Source organism: Chlamydotis macqueenii, chromosome 12, assembly GCF_036417535.1.
Source record: "Chlamydotis macqueenii isolate bChlMac1 chromosome 12, bChlMac1.mat, whole genome shotgun sequence".
Taxonomy (NCBI): Eukaryota; Metazoa; Chordata; class Aves; order Otidiformes; family Otididae; genus Chlamydotis; species Chlamydotis macqueenii.
This window is the reverse complement of record NC_141567.1, coordinates 10,091,604-10,108,688: the sequence shown is the minus strand read 5'-3', so window position 1 is coordinate 10,108,688 and position 17,085 is coordinate 10,091,604. Positions and strand designations below refer to the sequence as shown.

The window sequence follows — 17,085 nt, the reverse complement described above, 5'->3', positions numbered from 1 at the left end:
AATCTGATCCAATGAACCAAGATTTTATTTAAAACTAACTTCCATTGCATTGAAGCTATCAGCATGACTCTACTACTCATGACAAATTCTAGTATATCCCATATAGAATAATATAAAAATTGGTTATTTATTGTAAAAATTTCAGCTGTTGTGCACTCAAACATGACAGCAGTTACAGAAAACAAATTGTTCTGAAGAGCAAAATGTAGTGAAAAGAAATGCTTTTGAATGAGCAATTGTTTTGTACAGATGCGTGATCCTGTTCTTTTTTGGAAGTACTATTTAGTAGACCTTGTAAAAGACGTCCTGTGGTAAGCTTATTAGCACATTACCTTAAACTACAACTTATGATATAGAACTTCTGCATTTTTAAACTACCTTCAGTTATTTTTTAAGATGTAAGAATATCTGTCAAAATTAGACACTGTAGAGTTACACATGACTGTTCCAGAAGCACATTAGCACAATACTTCTGAATCTCTATGTAAAACTATAAGCAAGATACCAATTTTCAAACCACAAAAACACAGTATAAATTGCTGGTTTTGAAAATGTCAGCTACCAAAAAAGCATGATTGTTTATAGTGATGTAATTAACATGCATCGGCTCATCAGTTTTGCCATAAAACCAAATGGAAACATAGCTTTCTAATGCATATATTTTATATTTATTATTTTTAATGAGTGTAATTTAGAACTCAGACATGCAAGCAAATTATTCTGGTCTAGTGAATGTGAGTTGTGTGGTAATAACCATGGACATGCATTTAGTTCATTACAAATTCATGGGTTTAATTTTCATTATGGAAGTTTAAGCTAATAAATTGCATCCTCATTAGCGGAAGTGAAGAGCATGTGTGCTATACCGTAAGACTTGGTAGTTGACGTGATAAACAACTGGCTTCTGTAACTTAATTCTTTCAGTTGGTTTTCTATATCTTGATACCCAGTTGAGTTTACTGTGTTTTCATATTATCCTTGAGAAAAGTGGTGAACACAGGACTTAAAGATTTTTTTTTTAAGGAGCTGGACTTAATACATCTCTAAAGTGAGTCTGTTACGCACAGACTTATCCTGTGTGTTGCAGCACCTCGAAGTTGTTTTTGAAGTAGTATTGTATTTTCAAAATAACTTTTAAGGCCGTTTTGAATAGAAAGGTGATTGATGCTGCTGAATCCATTCAACTAATTAGTGTGGTGGTAGAGCCAGTGTTTCTTCAGTATACTGCAGAGTGCCCATCGTGGTAAAACTGAAGACCTTACACAACTTTGTGATAGCACTCACTGAGACACTATCCAGACTGCTTGCATGGAATACATGTAGCTAGTAACCATTTAGTAACCTATAAATTGTGCTCTGGCTTTTATGTTTTCAAAGAATACTCTTCAGTGAATTATGGCCATAAAATATGTGCATCTAAAGTGCTTTGTGATAAATGTCACCTTACTTATCTCATTAATATGTGTGCAGAGTTTTCTAAGTCTTGCTTAAAACAATTAGTAAAATAAATATTTTGAATTAGAACATTAATAACTTATAAAGTGGTTTTGCACTCAGTTGCTCTAGGAAATGGCTTTAGTGTATATTGTGTGGTGTGTACACAGGGTATGTACAGTGACTATGATGTGATGCTCTTTTGCAAAGGGTGTGTCCATGCTGCATTTAAAGCGGTTACTGAGTTGTGAGCTGTGCTGAGATCTGGCCCTTTTGTATCTGAGAATTTTCTGGACTCACTGAAATTTTAATGCACTTGAAATTGCGTAGTTCTGTTAACAAAGGCTATACATGCATGGCAGGCTCAGTGACCTATCTTCAGAATGCCTTAATCTTTTTGTGATTTCAAATATAGAATCTTAAGAATTTCCTCATGAGCAAAAAGACTGCTATTGTGCACGCTGAAGGTGAAGTTCAGCCAGAGGAACAGGGAGGAGGTCATGGTAAGGGCATGAGCAGATAAAATTATCAGTGATGGTAGAAAGAACATTTCAACCTAGATTTTGTTAGAGAGCTGTAAACTCCGAAGTGATTGGGGCTGAGCTGATGCTTCGTTACCTGCATCTGACAGGAAGATATACTGTACTGGCTGTGTGCTTGTGCTGCCTGTCCTGAGCAAGGACCGGATCCTGTATTTAAAAAATTAAGGCAAATACTGCCAACACTTCCCTGGTATCCCACAAAAGGCTTACAGTATATATGCAAATGAATGTTCGTGGCTATAGTATTTAGGGATATCTTTCTGTCAAGTCAGAATAGGTGGTATGTATTGTGAAGTTGTGTATTATTTCTGATTCTTTCCAGGAAGTTTTTCCCAGCTGGTTACAAGGTAGCAGTATGCATTCATGCTTATTCAGTGCAATATAATATTGAATATTTTAACCTCTTAGAAATTGATATAAACTTGTTCTTCTCTACAAGGTACTTTTAAACTGAACTTGTACATCTAATACTTACTAACTATCCACATTTGGAAATGAAGGTATTCGAAAAACATTTTTTCAGTGCACAGGGATTCTTGTGTTTTTATTATCTTGATCAATACAAATGTATTTGCTGTTTTTTGCCTATAGAATATTTAGCCCATAAGGTTGCAATAACATTTTAAAAAATTAACTTAATACCTGCTGTGAAGTTGAACGTGGGCATTTTCACAACTGCTTTTGTTATATATATGCTGTATTTCAATGGATTGAATATTAATTTGGGATAGAAAAAAAAATTATCTATGACTAACTTAAGGCTGAATGAATTAAAAAATTAATTGAACTCATTATGCAGAATAAATATGTAATATTTCAGATAAACAAGTTTTCTGTGATTAGAACAGCACTGCGGTATCTGGGACAAGTACCATGTAGGGATATGGTGATCCATGCAAACTTTTAAAGGTAGCTAACATAGGATTCCTGAAAGACAGTAGTATTTCATAGTAATTTTTCTCAAATACTTGGTTGTAAGAAATTAAGAAAGTGAGGCAAATGATCTGGCAAACTGCCTTTTAAAAAATATCCATATGATGAACCTAGTGCAAACATTATCTAGATCCATACAGCAGCAATAAGTTATTAAATGTTACTCATATGGTTCTGCACGTTGTACTGGCAGAATATGTTGTTTGTTTGAATTTAATAAGTCCACTTAATTGATCCACTTACAGGGAAGAATTTTAGCAGAAGAAATTATGTATTTTAGTTGATGCTGAAGTTTCCTAGATAAATATTTATGTATTTCTGTTTGATTCAGAATATAAATATATTGGTAAGCTCATCAAAATTATGTCTTTGCAGGTCGCGTGTATGCTGTCTTGTCCAAAAGGGAAGGCAGAGTGTTACAAGAGGAGATGAAAGAGGGGACGGATGTGTTTATTATTAAGGCGGTCCTGCCAGTAGCAGAAAGCTTTGGTTTTGCTGATGAAATCAGGAAGAGAACTAGTGGCCTGGCCAGTCCGCAGCTGGTGTTCAGCCACTGGGAGGTAAAAATATCTATTCACTCCATCTGTTTTGGTGATCTATTTCCTGTAGATGTGGCAGACTGGAATAATAAGCGGAAAAGGTTAAATTTTGGTCACAACATTTGATTAATTCCTTTTAGAAATGAAGGGGGGGGGGGAAAGTAGCTTTGTATTAGTCTTACTTACTTTCAGGTACGCTCTTCAGAAATTTATTTGTATTTTGATTAGGTGGGATATTTTTTATTTCAGTAGAAAGTAAGTCCTTCACAAGTGAAACTGATTCTTCGTAAATGTGTTTTCCTAAATTTTATGTGCCTTTTTAAATGAGTTTTCTGGTAAACTTGTTTGGGAAGGGGAGGGAGGGAACAAACAACAAAACCCCCAACTGACCCCTAATAAAAAATGTAACAACAAATCTAATGCATATGAAAGTTAACTTTTTAGAGTTAGCAGACAGCTGGGTTTGGTTTGTTGTTTTTTTGGTTGTTTTTTTTTTTTTTTTTTTGTCCTTATATATTCCAAGTCAACATGTATTTTCATACTTAAAGGCAGAGGGAATAGATTTCATTCTTTCAAAACTAAGTCTGGTGATAGTAAGTGGAGAGAGATGTCCTCAAAGTAATTCAGTTTCTCACATAAAGAAATGAAGAGGTGAAAGTGAAGGTGTAAAGGAAATGTGCAAGTGGGAAAGCTGATAACGAGTGTGTCATCAGCTGAGAGTGCGCGTGCGCTGTATTTTGTTCCTATGATGTGGATAGTAATCTTCAAGGAGAAATACAAAAAGCTATAAATCAGAGTTCCTTGTTCAAAACAAACAAACCCATGTTTAAGGTTCCATTGAAGGAGCTAAAAATGGGTTCAGGGGCAAGAGTCAGTAGGTATTTTTCACATTACATTTGGAAATTAATAAAAGTCTAGGTTTTTCTGTTTGTTTTGGTTTTGGGGGGGATGGTATGGTTTTTTTTTTTTGTTTTTAGGTGTTCCTTTATTTGGTGTTAGGACCATAGAAAGTTTAGTAAATAGATTAGATGGATTAGAAAGTAATTTTTTTTTGTTTGTTTGGAGGTTTGTTTTTTTTTTTATTTCATCTTCTGATTTATTTTATGACATTGAATGTCAAGTCTCTGAGTACAAACAGCTTCAGATTTTTGAGGTCAGTAATACTCCATGTAGTTGCCAGCTATCGTCTGTTTACCACTGTTTCTCTCCAAAAGTATGTTCTGGTTTTTCACGTGGTGTGGATTCTGCCTTGTTTTCTGTAGCTAAATTGTCCTAATAGGTAGTATCTGTTAAGTACTTCACTAGCAGTATTTCTTTGTTATGAATTGTTGTAACTGCCTCAGGAATTTTATGTGGATGCTAGTGGAAAAGGAGGATCTCTGCAAACCAGCCAAGTCATATGCTATCAAAAGAGATGGGAATCCTTGAAATGGTACACTTGGAAAAGTACATTGTCTTCTTTGGCAGTGGTACCTTACTGGTGTTAGAAAATGCAGTGGACCAAGGACTTATCTCTCCTCTCTCAATACTGATTCATTTAATCTTCTTGTAACTTAGTCTGACTTCACAGAGAACCACGGAAGGGAAAAAGAAAGCCATACTGAATGTAAAACAAACAAACAAATAACAAAAAAAAAAAACCAAAAAACAAAAAAAAAGGAAAACAAAAGAGGCAACGCTTCATAGATGGTGTCTGCACAAAAAAAAAAATAGATAAAGCAACAACTTTGTGAGTATAGTGATCTAGGTGTAAGCCAGCAACAGATTAGGTACCTCAAAATCTTGGCGTTATTGCGTACAGTAGTCTTGTCAGTTTTGGATGTTCTGATCTGAAGTGCAGCTGGTGAGGTTTTGTCTGAACGGCCTCTGATATTACTGCCCTAATGGAATATCAGTCAGAAGGATGTTAATTCCAGCAAACCATTGTTTTGTGCCACTTTCCTTAGGATTTGTAGCTACTGTGCTCCAGTACCAAGGAAAAAGATAAACCTCTTGCCTCTCTGACCTTCCCTTATTACTCCCAAACCTTGGCATGTACGTTGACTCGGTCAAATGTTATCAATTTCATATATGAAAATGTTCACAGGTAACTATAGATATGCATAGCAGAAGCAGATTTGAACAACTGCCAACATTTTCTAAAATTGACTCTCAGGAGAGATTATTAATTACAGCTAGTATGTTAAAATGGAGTGGTAGTAGGAAAAATAACTGTAAGCCGGTCACCTTTCCACCTGGCAAATCTGTCAGTGGGGAGGATTGTTGGGGTTTTTTTTTGGCTTTTTTTTGTTTGTTTTTTTTCTCACATTTACAGTCATGCTCACATATTTGTGCGACAAAATAAGGCTTTTTCTAAGCTACTAGCAATGTTGGCTCTGTGCAGCGATGGCAAGGGGAGTGCATTCTGCTCTCACATCATCAGCAGAATTGCTAAATAAATACAGTTTTCAGAATCTCTAGTGGTGGTGTGACAGAGAAGCCAGAAAAAAAAGTGGTTTTGTGTCTCAGACCACAGGAGTAATTTGTACAGCTTTTATCTGTTTCTTTTTCTTTCTGTATTCTGCTAAAAAAAAAAAAGAAAAACACAAAAAAAACCCCAACAAACCAAACTCTCAAATAAAAAGCCCTTTTAGGTTTCATCAGGTATTAGGCACGACTTTGACACTGTTACTGGTGAATTATGATGGTGGATGTATAAACATGATAAACACTAGCATTGTTTTAGAATCTCAATTACTTAATGTGTCATTGTATAAAATAATATGATGTGAACTCTGTGTAATCTTACACTATTTTTTCCTTAGTGCTGAGAACTGAAAGGGAGTGTAGTAGCTGCTTGGTTTTGTTTTGCGTTTCCTGTGTTATGGAGTGTGTGATTGCTACTTTAATTGCATGCTATCCAAACCCTTCCATGACATTTGAATTAATTCTGTGTTAGTGGGGTTTTCTCAGTGTGCTCAGCTTATTAGCTGAGTGCCTGGGACATTTATTTCTCTACATAGATTCCTTCTAACATGTTGTTATCCCCATTTTACAGAGTGAAATAGACACTTTTTGGGTTTTTTTTTTTTTAATTTTTAAATGCTTAATGTCATGGAAATCACATGCATAAAGTATGTTTAAAGAAATGAGGTTTTAATTAATTTTCAAATTATTCTTGTATTTCATGAATATGATTTGTAGACTATAAACACAGGAAGGTCAATGACAGAGCCTACATTTACGTGAATCCATTTTGGCCTCACTGGAAATGAAATTACCCTTTTTTTTCCCTTCAGTTAATGAATGTATTTTGTATAGTTCAGATTGCTCCAGCCCCAGGGGATGGAGCAGTACACGTATGGAGATCTAGCTTGTCAGATACTCCTTTTTTATTAATTTCTTCTGTCATGTTTGTACAACTCCTGCTTGTAGAGGGTGGCACCAAATAACCGTTAGTGGGAGCTTTCAGTTTGGTCCCAGTTTAAAGAAATTAATTTAGAAGTTAGTCAAGTATTTTTCTTTATGATATCAGTAGGCAAATGTTAAGTGTTTTCTTAGATTTCAATATAAAGTTTCTTCTGAATTCTTAGTTTAAAATATATGACTTCAGGATAATTATGAGCTCCTTGTTTTGTTTTTGTCTTTTTTAATCCTTGAATTAATAATACATCTCTAGTTAGTGTGTATTTTTGCCTGAGCCTGTTTCCTTTGTTCTCTCTTGATTCTTTGCAGTTACATCTTTCACACAGTCATGTCACTTTATCTTAATCGTAAGGTTCTCTGAACAAGAAGATATTTGTGCTTGCACAATCCTTAGAATAATGGAGCTCTAATCCCATTTGGGAAATCTGTGTAAAAAAATAATGCACATGGCTCTATTCAGATGCGGATTGAATTCTCAGCAAGCGCGGAAATTGTTGGAGACTTCTACTATTGTGAAGTTGTGAAATGTATAGTATTCCTGTTAACTGGTGTCTTTTAAATTGCACAACGGTTGGCTACTAAACACACTTTTATTCTTGGAGGGGGCATGGGCAAACTGTAAACACATGTTAAGCCTGAATTATTTTTCAGTATCACATCTAAGCAGAACAGTATTTAGAATGTGCGTTAGGGCTCTGGAGAGAGGTAAGGGAAGGACTGCATGTAAGTGGTAAGAATATGAGGCGTTCTTAATCTGGAAGTTTTATACTCTGAATTTAAATTAATTCCTTGTGAATTGTAAGTCGTACAACTCAGGAGATTGAGGGCTTAATATAGAAGTTGCTGGATGAGATTGTTAGGCCTGCATTAAACAGAAAGCAAACTAAGGTAATGAGAGAGACTCTAAAATTCTGTGAATCTGTACTGGGTTTAAACTGCAGCTTTACATACATCACTGTGCCAGTGGCAGTTTAGGTATGTAAATAAATTCTAGGAGTAACCTGGAAGCTTTTAAATACGAAAAGCTTGTTGTACTGGCCAGGACATCTGAAGCTAATTAAAAGAGTAAATAAAAGTGGTAGTGGTGTGGCTTTAATTTTCCCTCTCAATACATGTTTCTTAAGAAATAGGAAAAAATGCAACAGTAGAGCCACACGTCTCCTTTTTTCTTTCCAATTCCCTAATTCCTTTTTGTAGCTACTGACTGAAGTCAAGGCTAAAGCTCAACTGTCACTGCTTGAGACACAAACAAGGATGATGCTCTTGAGCCAAAATAAACTTGTATGAGTTGATTTTATAACTAAATGTGTAAGTGTTCATGATTACAATATTTATTGGAAGAGGAGTTCTCATATCTGACTTCAGGCATTTTAAGGCCTTGCCTGTCCCCTTTATGTATTGTGAATGGGATCTCTGAATTATGAAATACTTCTGGATGCTCGTTTTACTTGTAAGGGAATCTACACTCCTAATACATCTTGGTGGGTTAAATGTATAAAGTTTGACTGCAAGTTATTCCATATCCCCTTAAACTTCAGAAAATGAAAAGTTATGAATCTGATACTTTTTCTAAAAAAATTTTTGAAGCTTTTGCAAGATGGCTAAGGATACAAAATAATTTAACTTTTCTGTTGGTTTTATAACTTCCATCTCTCTTGCTTGCTCTCTTTTTTTTTCTTAATTGTATTTTTGCCAAAACTTGTAATTTACAATCAAGAGCTGTTGAGAGAAAATACTTCTAAGGAATACACAGAGAAATAAAATTGAGAGGTTTTTTCCAAGTTAGTTATGAAGACAGCAATCTATTTTCATGCTTTCTTTTAAATGCCTGTATAAAAGTAGAGATAATAATCTTGAGAAGAAGATATATTGTGTTTATTTGACACACGAGTTGATCTATGCAAAGAGCAGCATTCTGTGAAGCCCAAATTTTACTTCAGGGTAGCCAAACAATTGGTAAAAAGGGAGGCTGAAAATTAGTTCTTGGGTTTTTGTTGGTTTTTTTTTTTTTTTTTTTTCTTCCTTCCAGAATGTGGTATAGAGATTAGCTATTTATAAAATAGGCAAGCTGGTACGCAAAGTATTTGGTACAATGTGAAAGTTTGTCTTTTTAACAAAATCACTGTGACTTGTTTTTATTTTGAGAACATTTATGTGTAGGTGCTTCTGTAAAATTCTTTAGCATATTGTAGATCTTTCTCCTCCCACCCTCTGCCGTTTTACCTGGGGTTGATGAATGCAACTCTTGATGTGGAGATCGATTTTGAAGTTACCAAATGTCACCTTGCAACACTGCTCTAGGATCTGTATTTTCTTTCATGTGGAAGTAAGGGGTGACTTGGAAAACCACTTGTCCGTACGTGCAGACACAAGCATGGCATGTGTTAGCACTGCTTTCCTGACTCCTTAGCCACTTGGGTTAAATACAGGAATCGGCCAGTCCCTCTGCGTTGCACTCTCAAGGAGAGCCTGCCTCACTGAGACAATGGGTCTTTCTGTATCTGAGGTCACAGAAGTCTAGTCAAGAAATGAGCCTCTATCCACTTTTGAGATTGTGATTTCCTCCCTGCCTCTGTTCTACATCCCCAAAATGTATGAGGCACTGTTTAGAGCCCATCCCAGTCCACCTGACCTCAGTCTTCCTGAGTGGCCTGCCTGGTGTTCTCAGTTCTGGAAGCACACTGCCAGCATCCAAATGCTCTTGCACCATTTGGGTATGCTTAGTGCAGAAGCACTTTTACAGCATTAGCCAGCATATTACCGAAAACCCAGCAGATGACAGTTTTTCAAGGTCACATTTCACATAAACTTCTGCAAAGTTCTGTCATTTTACCTGAAAGCTAGAGGTAATTTCCATCTGACAGGGCTGCTTCAGACATGTGAGACATTCATACGGGCTGTACCCTTTTAGTTGCATAGTCTGTGCCATTACTAAGTGATGGACACCATTTGAACTGTGAGTGTTCTTGAAGTATCTTTCTAGCATCAGTTTTTCTAAGGTAGAAAGGATTCTGATACACTGATGCTTGTATCGTCTTTGAAATTGTGCATAATAGTTCTTTTGAAATTTTTTAAAAACAGCTTCTGGCATAATGTTTTTCCTGGCATAGTAAGGGCTGCTTGTGGTAGTGCCCAATCACACTGGATTTAGTGGTTCTTGGGATTTCTTATTAAGCATTTCACAAAGACCATAATGTTACTTGTTGGTCTTAAAATCTTCATTGGTCAGTGTAAGACTGCTCTTTCTATTCATGATCCAACTAAAGCATTTTCAAACTGATGATATTTGGCTCCAAATAAGTTTTCTGTCCTCATCAGGCGTAAGGACCAGTAGGGGAAATGCTACTAGGAGCATGGCTGCGTTCCCAGATCTGCCTGACCTTTTGGATGAACTAGGCAGATCCCTTCTGTTTGCTTTTGATGCTTCTCTCAACCTTGTTTTGCATAATTAGGCTGCCTTAGGCAGGGACTGTTTCATACCATCATTTTGTGAAATACACTAGACAATGGGACCCAGACCACTACTGGAGCCATCTGGGTGCCACTGAAATGCAAATAATAAATCATTCTCAAATTAAGGCTTAAAATTCCAAGTCCTCTTGAATTGGACATGCACTGTTCTAACTCAAATATTACTGAAAAGTTTGATTAGCTTACATAATCATTTGCAGAATTTAGTACGCGCTGTTGTCTTTCAGTATTAACATAGTATGTTCATAGTATGTGTATTTTATGGATTAACTATTACAAGTATTCAGGTTATGTCTCTGATAGACACAGGTAATTTTTTTTTTTTAATAATTAAAGTGTAGGTTGTTAGGCTAGAAGAAAGTGACAGCTGTTTTTCCTATATTACTAAACAAGTCTTACAAGGCTTCATTGTTTGTATGTGTTGGTTTGAATAGTTGTGATATTTATTGAAACATCTTGCTTTAGAATGATTTCTTTTCCTCGAGAATACCCTTGCACTTACAGTATTTGAAGTACTCTGTTCACTTCTTTTGAAATACCTAATCCCAGCTGACTTCATTATAAACACTTTTATTTATACCCAGAGTGGGCTTATATTTCTGCAGTGAGCTATGGAACACACTCTGCACCATGTGTTTGACTGTTGTGGTTTGTTTTTTTTTTTTTTTCTTTTAAGTATAATGGGATACCAGTGATTTGCTTATAGTCATACTTTAAACAAATTATATCACCCAAGACTTTTATGAAGTGGATCAATGAAGATATTGTTAACCAATGCTATTAAGGAATGCTTCCATCACTTAAGAATTGCATTTGCAATAACAGATTTAAGAATTCTATCAGCTGCTGTTGCACTAATTCATTTTACTGTATTGCATTTTATATGGCTGCATTTAGAGAAAGTGCCTGTTTTCTAATCAAGTAAATGCTAGTCCAGTGATCCACTGCACAAATTTTGATTTATAATTCACTTTATAAAAGAAATTGTTTATCAGAAGAGCCTTGTGGATGCAGTATAGAAATACTCAGTTGTGTTAACTGGGAAGCAGTAGCTGGCTTGCTGCTTTGTCGTGCACGCTTTGGAGGAGTAATCGTGTGTTCCTTCTAGGCTGTTGGCAGTTCAAGCTGCTGTTGTCCCCATCAGATTATTCTGCTATTGAATAATAAATAAACATAGGCCAGTGGCTAGTTTATACTGGTATAAAGAAAAATTGGAAGTCCTAGAAAATTTTCTGGAGAAAAGATTAATTTTCTAGTTGTCAAATCACACGCAGTATGGTGGTATTTAAAAATATGCTTTACCATAGCTAACAATACTGTCACATCATTGGCTTTACAGTGTCTTTCTCCTAATATTGGTTTGTCTTGAGATCTTTTGTCTGCTAAACTCGGGGTATGAACAGTTTGACTGTGATAATTTTCTTGTCACCTCTGCTCAGTGTTTCCCAGACACATGTGGCAGAATAAAAGGTGGACTAAAGACCTTTGACAGAAGGTTAACTTAATTGCTTGAGTCACTTTTTTTAGTCAGTGATTTTTCAGCTGTGAAAGGCACGATGTTTTGAATTTCCAGTTCTGTTTTAATTAACATTTTTGGTTAGGAGTGTAACTTTCTGAAAAAAACAGTTAGGATGCTATCACATTTCTTTTTTAAAATGAATCTTAGACTATATGTTTTGTGCTGAAAAATTAGTATGTCAAAACATCTAAATTATTTTGAATTTGAAGTGGCATGCAATGTAGAATAAATAACGTTTGTGGGTGTATTTTCTGCTTTGATCCTATGGATCTCCTAGGATCCACAGTAAATGCCCTCTGTTAAATGGCTACCTCATGTTCCAGGAGGATTGGTCCATTTAGAATCTAATTAATCATTTCAGACTTCATCCAGACAAAAACTCCGTTTCTGTCACAGATTCCAGAGTCATCCCTATGCAGTTCCCATGAATACAAACGATAGCTGAGAGTCTAAAAAGCTTCTCAGCTCTGATTCCAGGAAACCTAGACCCACCATTCTGACAGCCACTATTGTAGGCAAATTGATGGCAATGCTTTTGGAGCATTACACAGAAATGTTTTTTACCTTTAGCTTGCTTGAATTGTGTTAAGAGAGTATGTGGAATGATGGATGCCACCTGCTACATGCCTTTGCTTTGATTCATTAATATGATGTGAACAGAAGAGGGACAGTCTAGTGTGTGCCCTCACCTTCACTTATACAGAATCGGAACTTTTAAAAAAGAAAAGTTCTTACTTTTTTTGTGCCTCTGTGTCAGTAACACCTCTGTGTAGTTATACTAGGGTTATGTTAACATGGCTGTTTGCTGACTTCTTAAAGGAGATGCACAGCTCATGCCCCAGGTTCTGGCTGACTCAGTGAATCTGGCTTGCTCTCTCATTTCTTACCGTGATGTGGGAATACAAACAGCGTCTTCTTTCCGCACCATTCAGATAGGTATGATCCTCTAACAGAAATTTTCAAATGCCATCATACCTTGCTCTGGAAGCAGTACCTAATGCCTGAATTATTTGTACAGGTTGAGAAGCAAAGCTAGCTCCTGTGGGTACTGAGGTGGCTTTTGAAACCTAATTTATGTCTCTTTGCAGTGCTGCTCTGCCTCATATAGCAGTGCGAGGTTCACTGAGGCTTCTGTAGCCCAGTGCTGCAGTAAGTTTGCTGGTTTACCCTTGCTGGCTACTAAATAGTATGTTAGCTCTTCTGAGAGCTAGAGATACCTGTTGAAGCATAAAGAATTATTATCAGTGGAAAAAGTATACAGTGCAAAACTTCAGTTAACATTAGCAGAACAAGTCTTTCATCAGTTATTGAAAGAGCTAGTCTGTCAAACATGGGGATTTTCTTAAGCATCTGTCACTACAGTATCTAAATATTTACAGGTAGATTAGATCTGTTCAATTTTGTATACTTTTGGACTCCTCTGTTATATTAGTTCTTCAAGAACCACTGTTTCTCTCTGGGCATAACTTCTGGGCATTAGATTTCTTACTCATGTGAAAAAAAAAAAAAGGTCATCAAAGGGGATAGTAACAGCCTTTTAAGTTATCATAGTTTGCAGCTGTAGCATCTCCCTCAGCAGTAGAGTCTGGAGCAAATCCAATGAGCATGAGTCACCTTTTCTTATTCAGGTGTTCTTGGACTTTGAAATTTTTGTTTGTTCAGCTTTTCACATGGATCATGAATGGGGAAGTCCCTGGTGTTTTTCCATCCTTAAGATGTTTAGTATGAACATCACTACAACTTCATTAAGTCAACATGCAATTTTTGCCCAAAAGCTAGAAAAAACCCAGTAGTCTTCACTGCCCCTTTTCTTTATTTCTACTGCATAAAATAATGGTAAAACTTTCAAGCTCTCCAAGAGTGGGGGCCGTTCTTTTTTTATTGATGTAAACTGTCAAGGAATCGCCTTTAAGTTTCTAGGCATTGGTTATAAGGCTGTATACAAGACAGAATGGGTATGACTCAGGCAGATTCTGCCATGGTTAGACAGTCCTTACTTTTACATAAAAAAAATATAGAAACATTTGGAAAGCGAAGTTTCATACTGTTTATTTCTGAGCTCTGCTTGCTTTTGGTTTTCAGCCAGACAACTCTGTGCATAGTCATTCACCACCTAAATAATTGAGATTGGATGTCACTTTCAGTACATGAGTAATATTCCACTTAATTTACCAGGAGTACGTATATACTTAACTGTACCAAGGTAGAACTAATTTTTTTAGTTTAGGAGCTTAACATACTATTTTGCAGGATTGAACCTACAATGTTATCTAATACCAAATAGCCATCATCTGCCACAGTCATTTTCCTAACTCACCATAAAGTGTAATTTGTTTGATTGTGTTAGGTGTTACTTAACATGAGATGTTAAATTTGGACTTCACAAATGTTGATGTTTCTGGGGAAAATTGTCCATCGTAAGCCATCATTTTTAAATTCTTGTTCTTGATAGTTTGTATAACCTAAGCTCTAAGAAATTTTGCTTGGTTTGAAATATCATGTGGCAATTGAAAGTATTTGTCAGAAGAAAAAGTTTATAATACTAGAAAAGGTTTATAACACTAAGCCAAAATTGGTCATTTAGGGAAGTTTGTTCCATTGTTGTCAGTTATTAATGGTAGTGCTAATATTATACATTTCAGAAATTATTATAGAGTGATGTTCTCAATTATTGTCATAATGATAATGATTCTTACATCTTTTCTGCACTTCTTTTTCCATAAGGATTTTCTTTAAGAAATTGATACGATATTATCTTTGGGTTTTTTAGTAAAAATATATTATCTGTAATTGCATGTTATGAAAAGAATCTACAATCCTTTAAGTACTTTCATGTTGCTGTATTTCAGAGCCTGATTACTTGAAATGTACTAATAAAGTTTTGTACTACTTGACTTTTTTTTTTTTTTTTTTTTTTTTTTTTTTTTTTCTCTCTTTTAGATCATTTCAAGTGACCCATTCTGGGTCCCAACCACTGAGGAAGAATATTTGCACTTTGGAGAAAAGGCAGACTCGGAGAACCAGGCCCGCAAGTACATGAATGCAGTAAGAAAGCGAAAGGGACTTTATGTAGACGAAAAAATTGTGGAGCATGCTGAAAAGCAAAGGACTCTCAGTAGAAATAAGTAACTGTGTCTGCTTCCTTTCTCTCCTGACTTATCTAACTGCGGGTGGATTATTTTCTATGCAGTAGATGCACAATTTCAGCTGGACTTTGTTCTTTGACACCACTTTTCTTATATGCTATAATGTCTGTGGCTTGTGTTTTCAGAAACTTAAGCCTTTCCAACTTTTATACAGTATACAGAGAAAATATTTATTTAAATAAAATATAGGCATATTCATTGCAATTGGTCTCAATTTTTAAAACTTGCTGCCTTATTGAACTTTCTGTCACAGGATTAGGAACTCCTAATTTAATTTGTTTCTTTCTGATTTATCAGATGTGATTACAGTTAGAGCTTGTTAGCTAGTTTGTTGCAAATAAACTATGCACTGAATTTAGCTCCCTCATGTTTTTGACTCTGTTTTTAAAATGTATTTTAATTTCTGTAATGTATTTGTTGCTCACCAGTACTTTCCATAGCTACCTGTATGCAAATAGACGTAAGCCTATTAGGAGTTTCTAAACTAATTGTTTTACTCCGTTTCTCCTGTAAGCAGTCATCTCAATCAGTAATGTATCTTCTTGAAATCAGAGGACAAAAATAGCACATGTGGAAGACTAAGCACTGCAAGCCGAGCAAGATTTGTCTTTTTTCCCTCCTTAGAACACATTTATTTAAAAGTTCATATGTTTATCCTAAGCTGGGAGCTGTTGTCTCTGAACTAGGCACACGGCTACCTCTGCCAATTCTGTGTGAGTGTTTACAGACTCCTGCAGAAATTTCTACCCATTCAGCCTGTTGCCTTGAATTCAGTGAAGGGAAACACTTGCAAAAATATACAAATGTCTTGCTGTTTGCAGGTGTCTAGGATGCAAAAGACTCCAAAATGATTCAGACCAAGACTAACAGGAAAAAGTGCTCACAGGGCATAAGGTTTAGTTAAGAGAAATGGAAAGCTTGCATAGAAGAGAAACATGATGCATTAATTATCTTCTCATTTGGCTGCTTGGATTTGTAGAGGACAGAACAAGAATTCTAGAAGGCTAAGGTTGAATAGAGAGGGGTCCTTGAAGAGTGTCTGATATTTAGTTAAATGAATGGGAAATAAATCCTTAAATCTTGTGCCAACTGACTTTCTGCTACCTCTTGTCTTTGCTAAATGCAAGTTCTGTTTCAGATAACCATGCAAGTGGGTTGTCCTTTTCTTTCCAGAATATAACCATTTTTTTAATTTGTGATTGCCTTGTACTCCTTTAGCACCTACTTGGGCTTTCTGAAAAAATATTCTCTGTGTGTCAATTAATGCAGCAGGCTGAATTTACTTATATGAATTTTACTTCTTATGGGAAAGAATACTGTTACTTGTTTCACAAGTAGAATGATTCGGAATGCTTAACTTTTATTTTAAATAGCAGCCTTTTCTTTTCCAGCTTGTTTGCTTTCATTATGGAAATGTTTCCTTTTAAGATTGTGTTTATGAATTATTCAAGCAAGTGAAATATTTGCCTTCTTTAGAAGGTTGTTCCATAAATTGCTGTTGTTTTGCAAGGGATGTCTGCACAGCAGCCCTATTAGAGCTTGTACAAACATGCTTACGTAGTGTGGGCACTGCCAGCTGGTGTAGCCATGGAAGGCATGGTAACTTACTGCAGCCTGCAAAAACAGTCAAGACATAAATGTTTGTAATGAGATCTTGGCTAATACAGCTACCCTGCTAGTTGAATGCAAGATAGACTTAGGGATGTCAGTCCTGCAGTCACAAAGATGCTTGAATAGGTGATGTAAAGATGGACAGGTTGGTCACTGTTTTGACTGCATAATTAACTGTAATCTACTATACTTGAGTAAGCAGGAAGAGCATTAACATAGTTTTTTTAAGAGTTTTAACAATAGCATTCATATTGTTAATGGTGTATTTTTGGATTGCATCTCGAACAGCATAAAGATGATAATTAATTCAGGATGTTGCAACACTATTATTTTTAAAGAGCAAAAACTCCACTAAACTAGCAGAAGAAAATCAGACCAACCTGCAAGTAGTGCTGGCAGCAATATTTGAGATCTGTTTTCTTTAGTAACAGCTACTAGTGGGAAGAGATTCTAATTGCTTATGTGCCATGAATCTCTAACCATTT

The 17,085-nt window shown here is 35.8% G+C and overlaps 1 protein-coding gene across 2 annotated transcripts in view; it reads left to right on the top strand.

The window, feature by feature from the left end:
• EFL1 (elongation factor like GTPase 1) overlaps nt 1-15,347 on the top strand; it is a 74,069-nt gene extending 58,722 nt beyond the window's left edge. For both annotated transcript variants that reach the window (XM_086757484.1, XM_086757485.1), the window contains 2 exons: nt 3,285-3,469; nt 14,784-15,347. In XM_086757484.1, the coding sequence (XP_086613610.1) occupies nt 3,285-3,469; nt 14,784-14,972 (374 nt within the window). In that variant the 3' untranslated portion in view covers nt 14,973-15,347. The remainder of the gene's footprint in view (nt 1-3,284; nt 3,470-14,783) is intronic.
• Nucleotides 15,348-17,085: the final 1,738 nt, after the last annotated feature.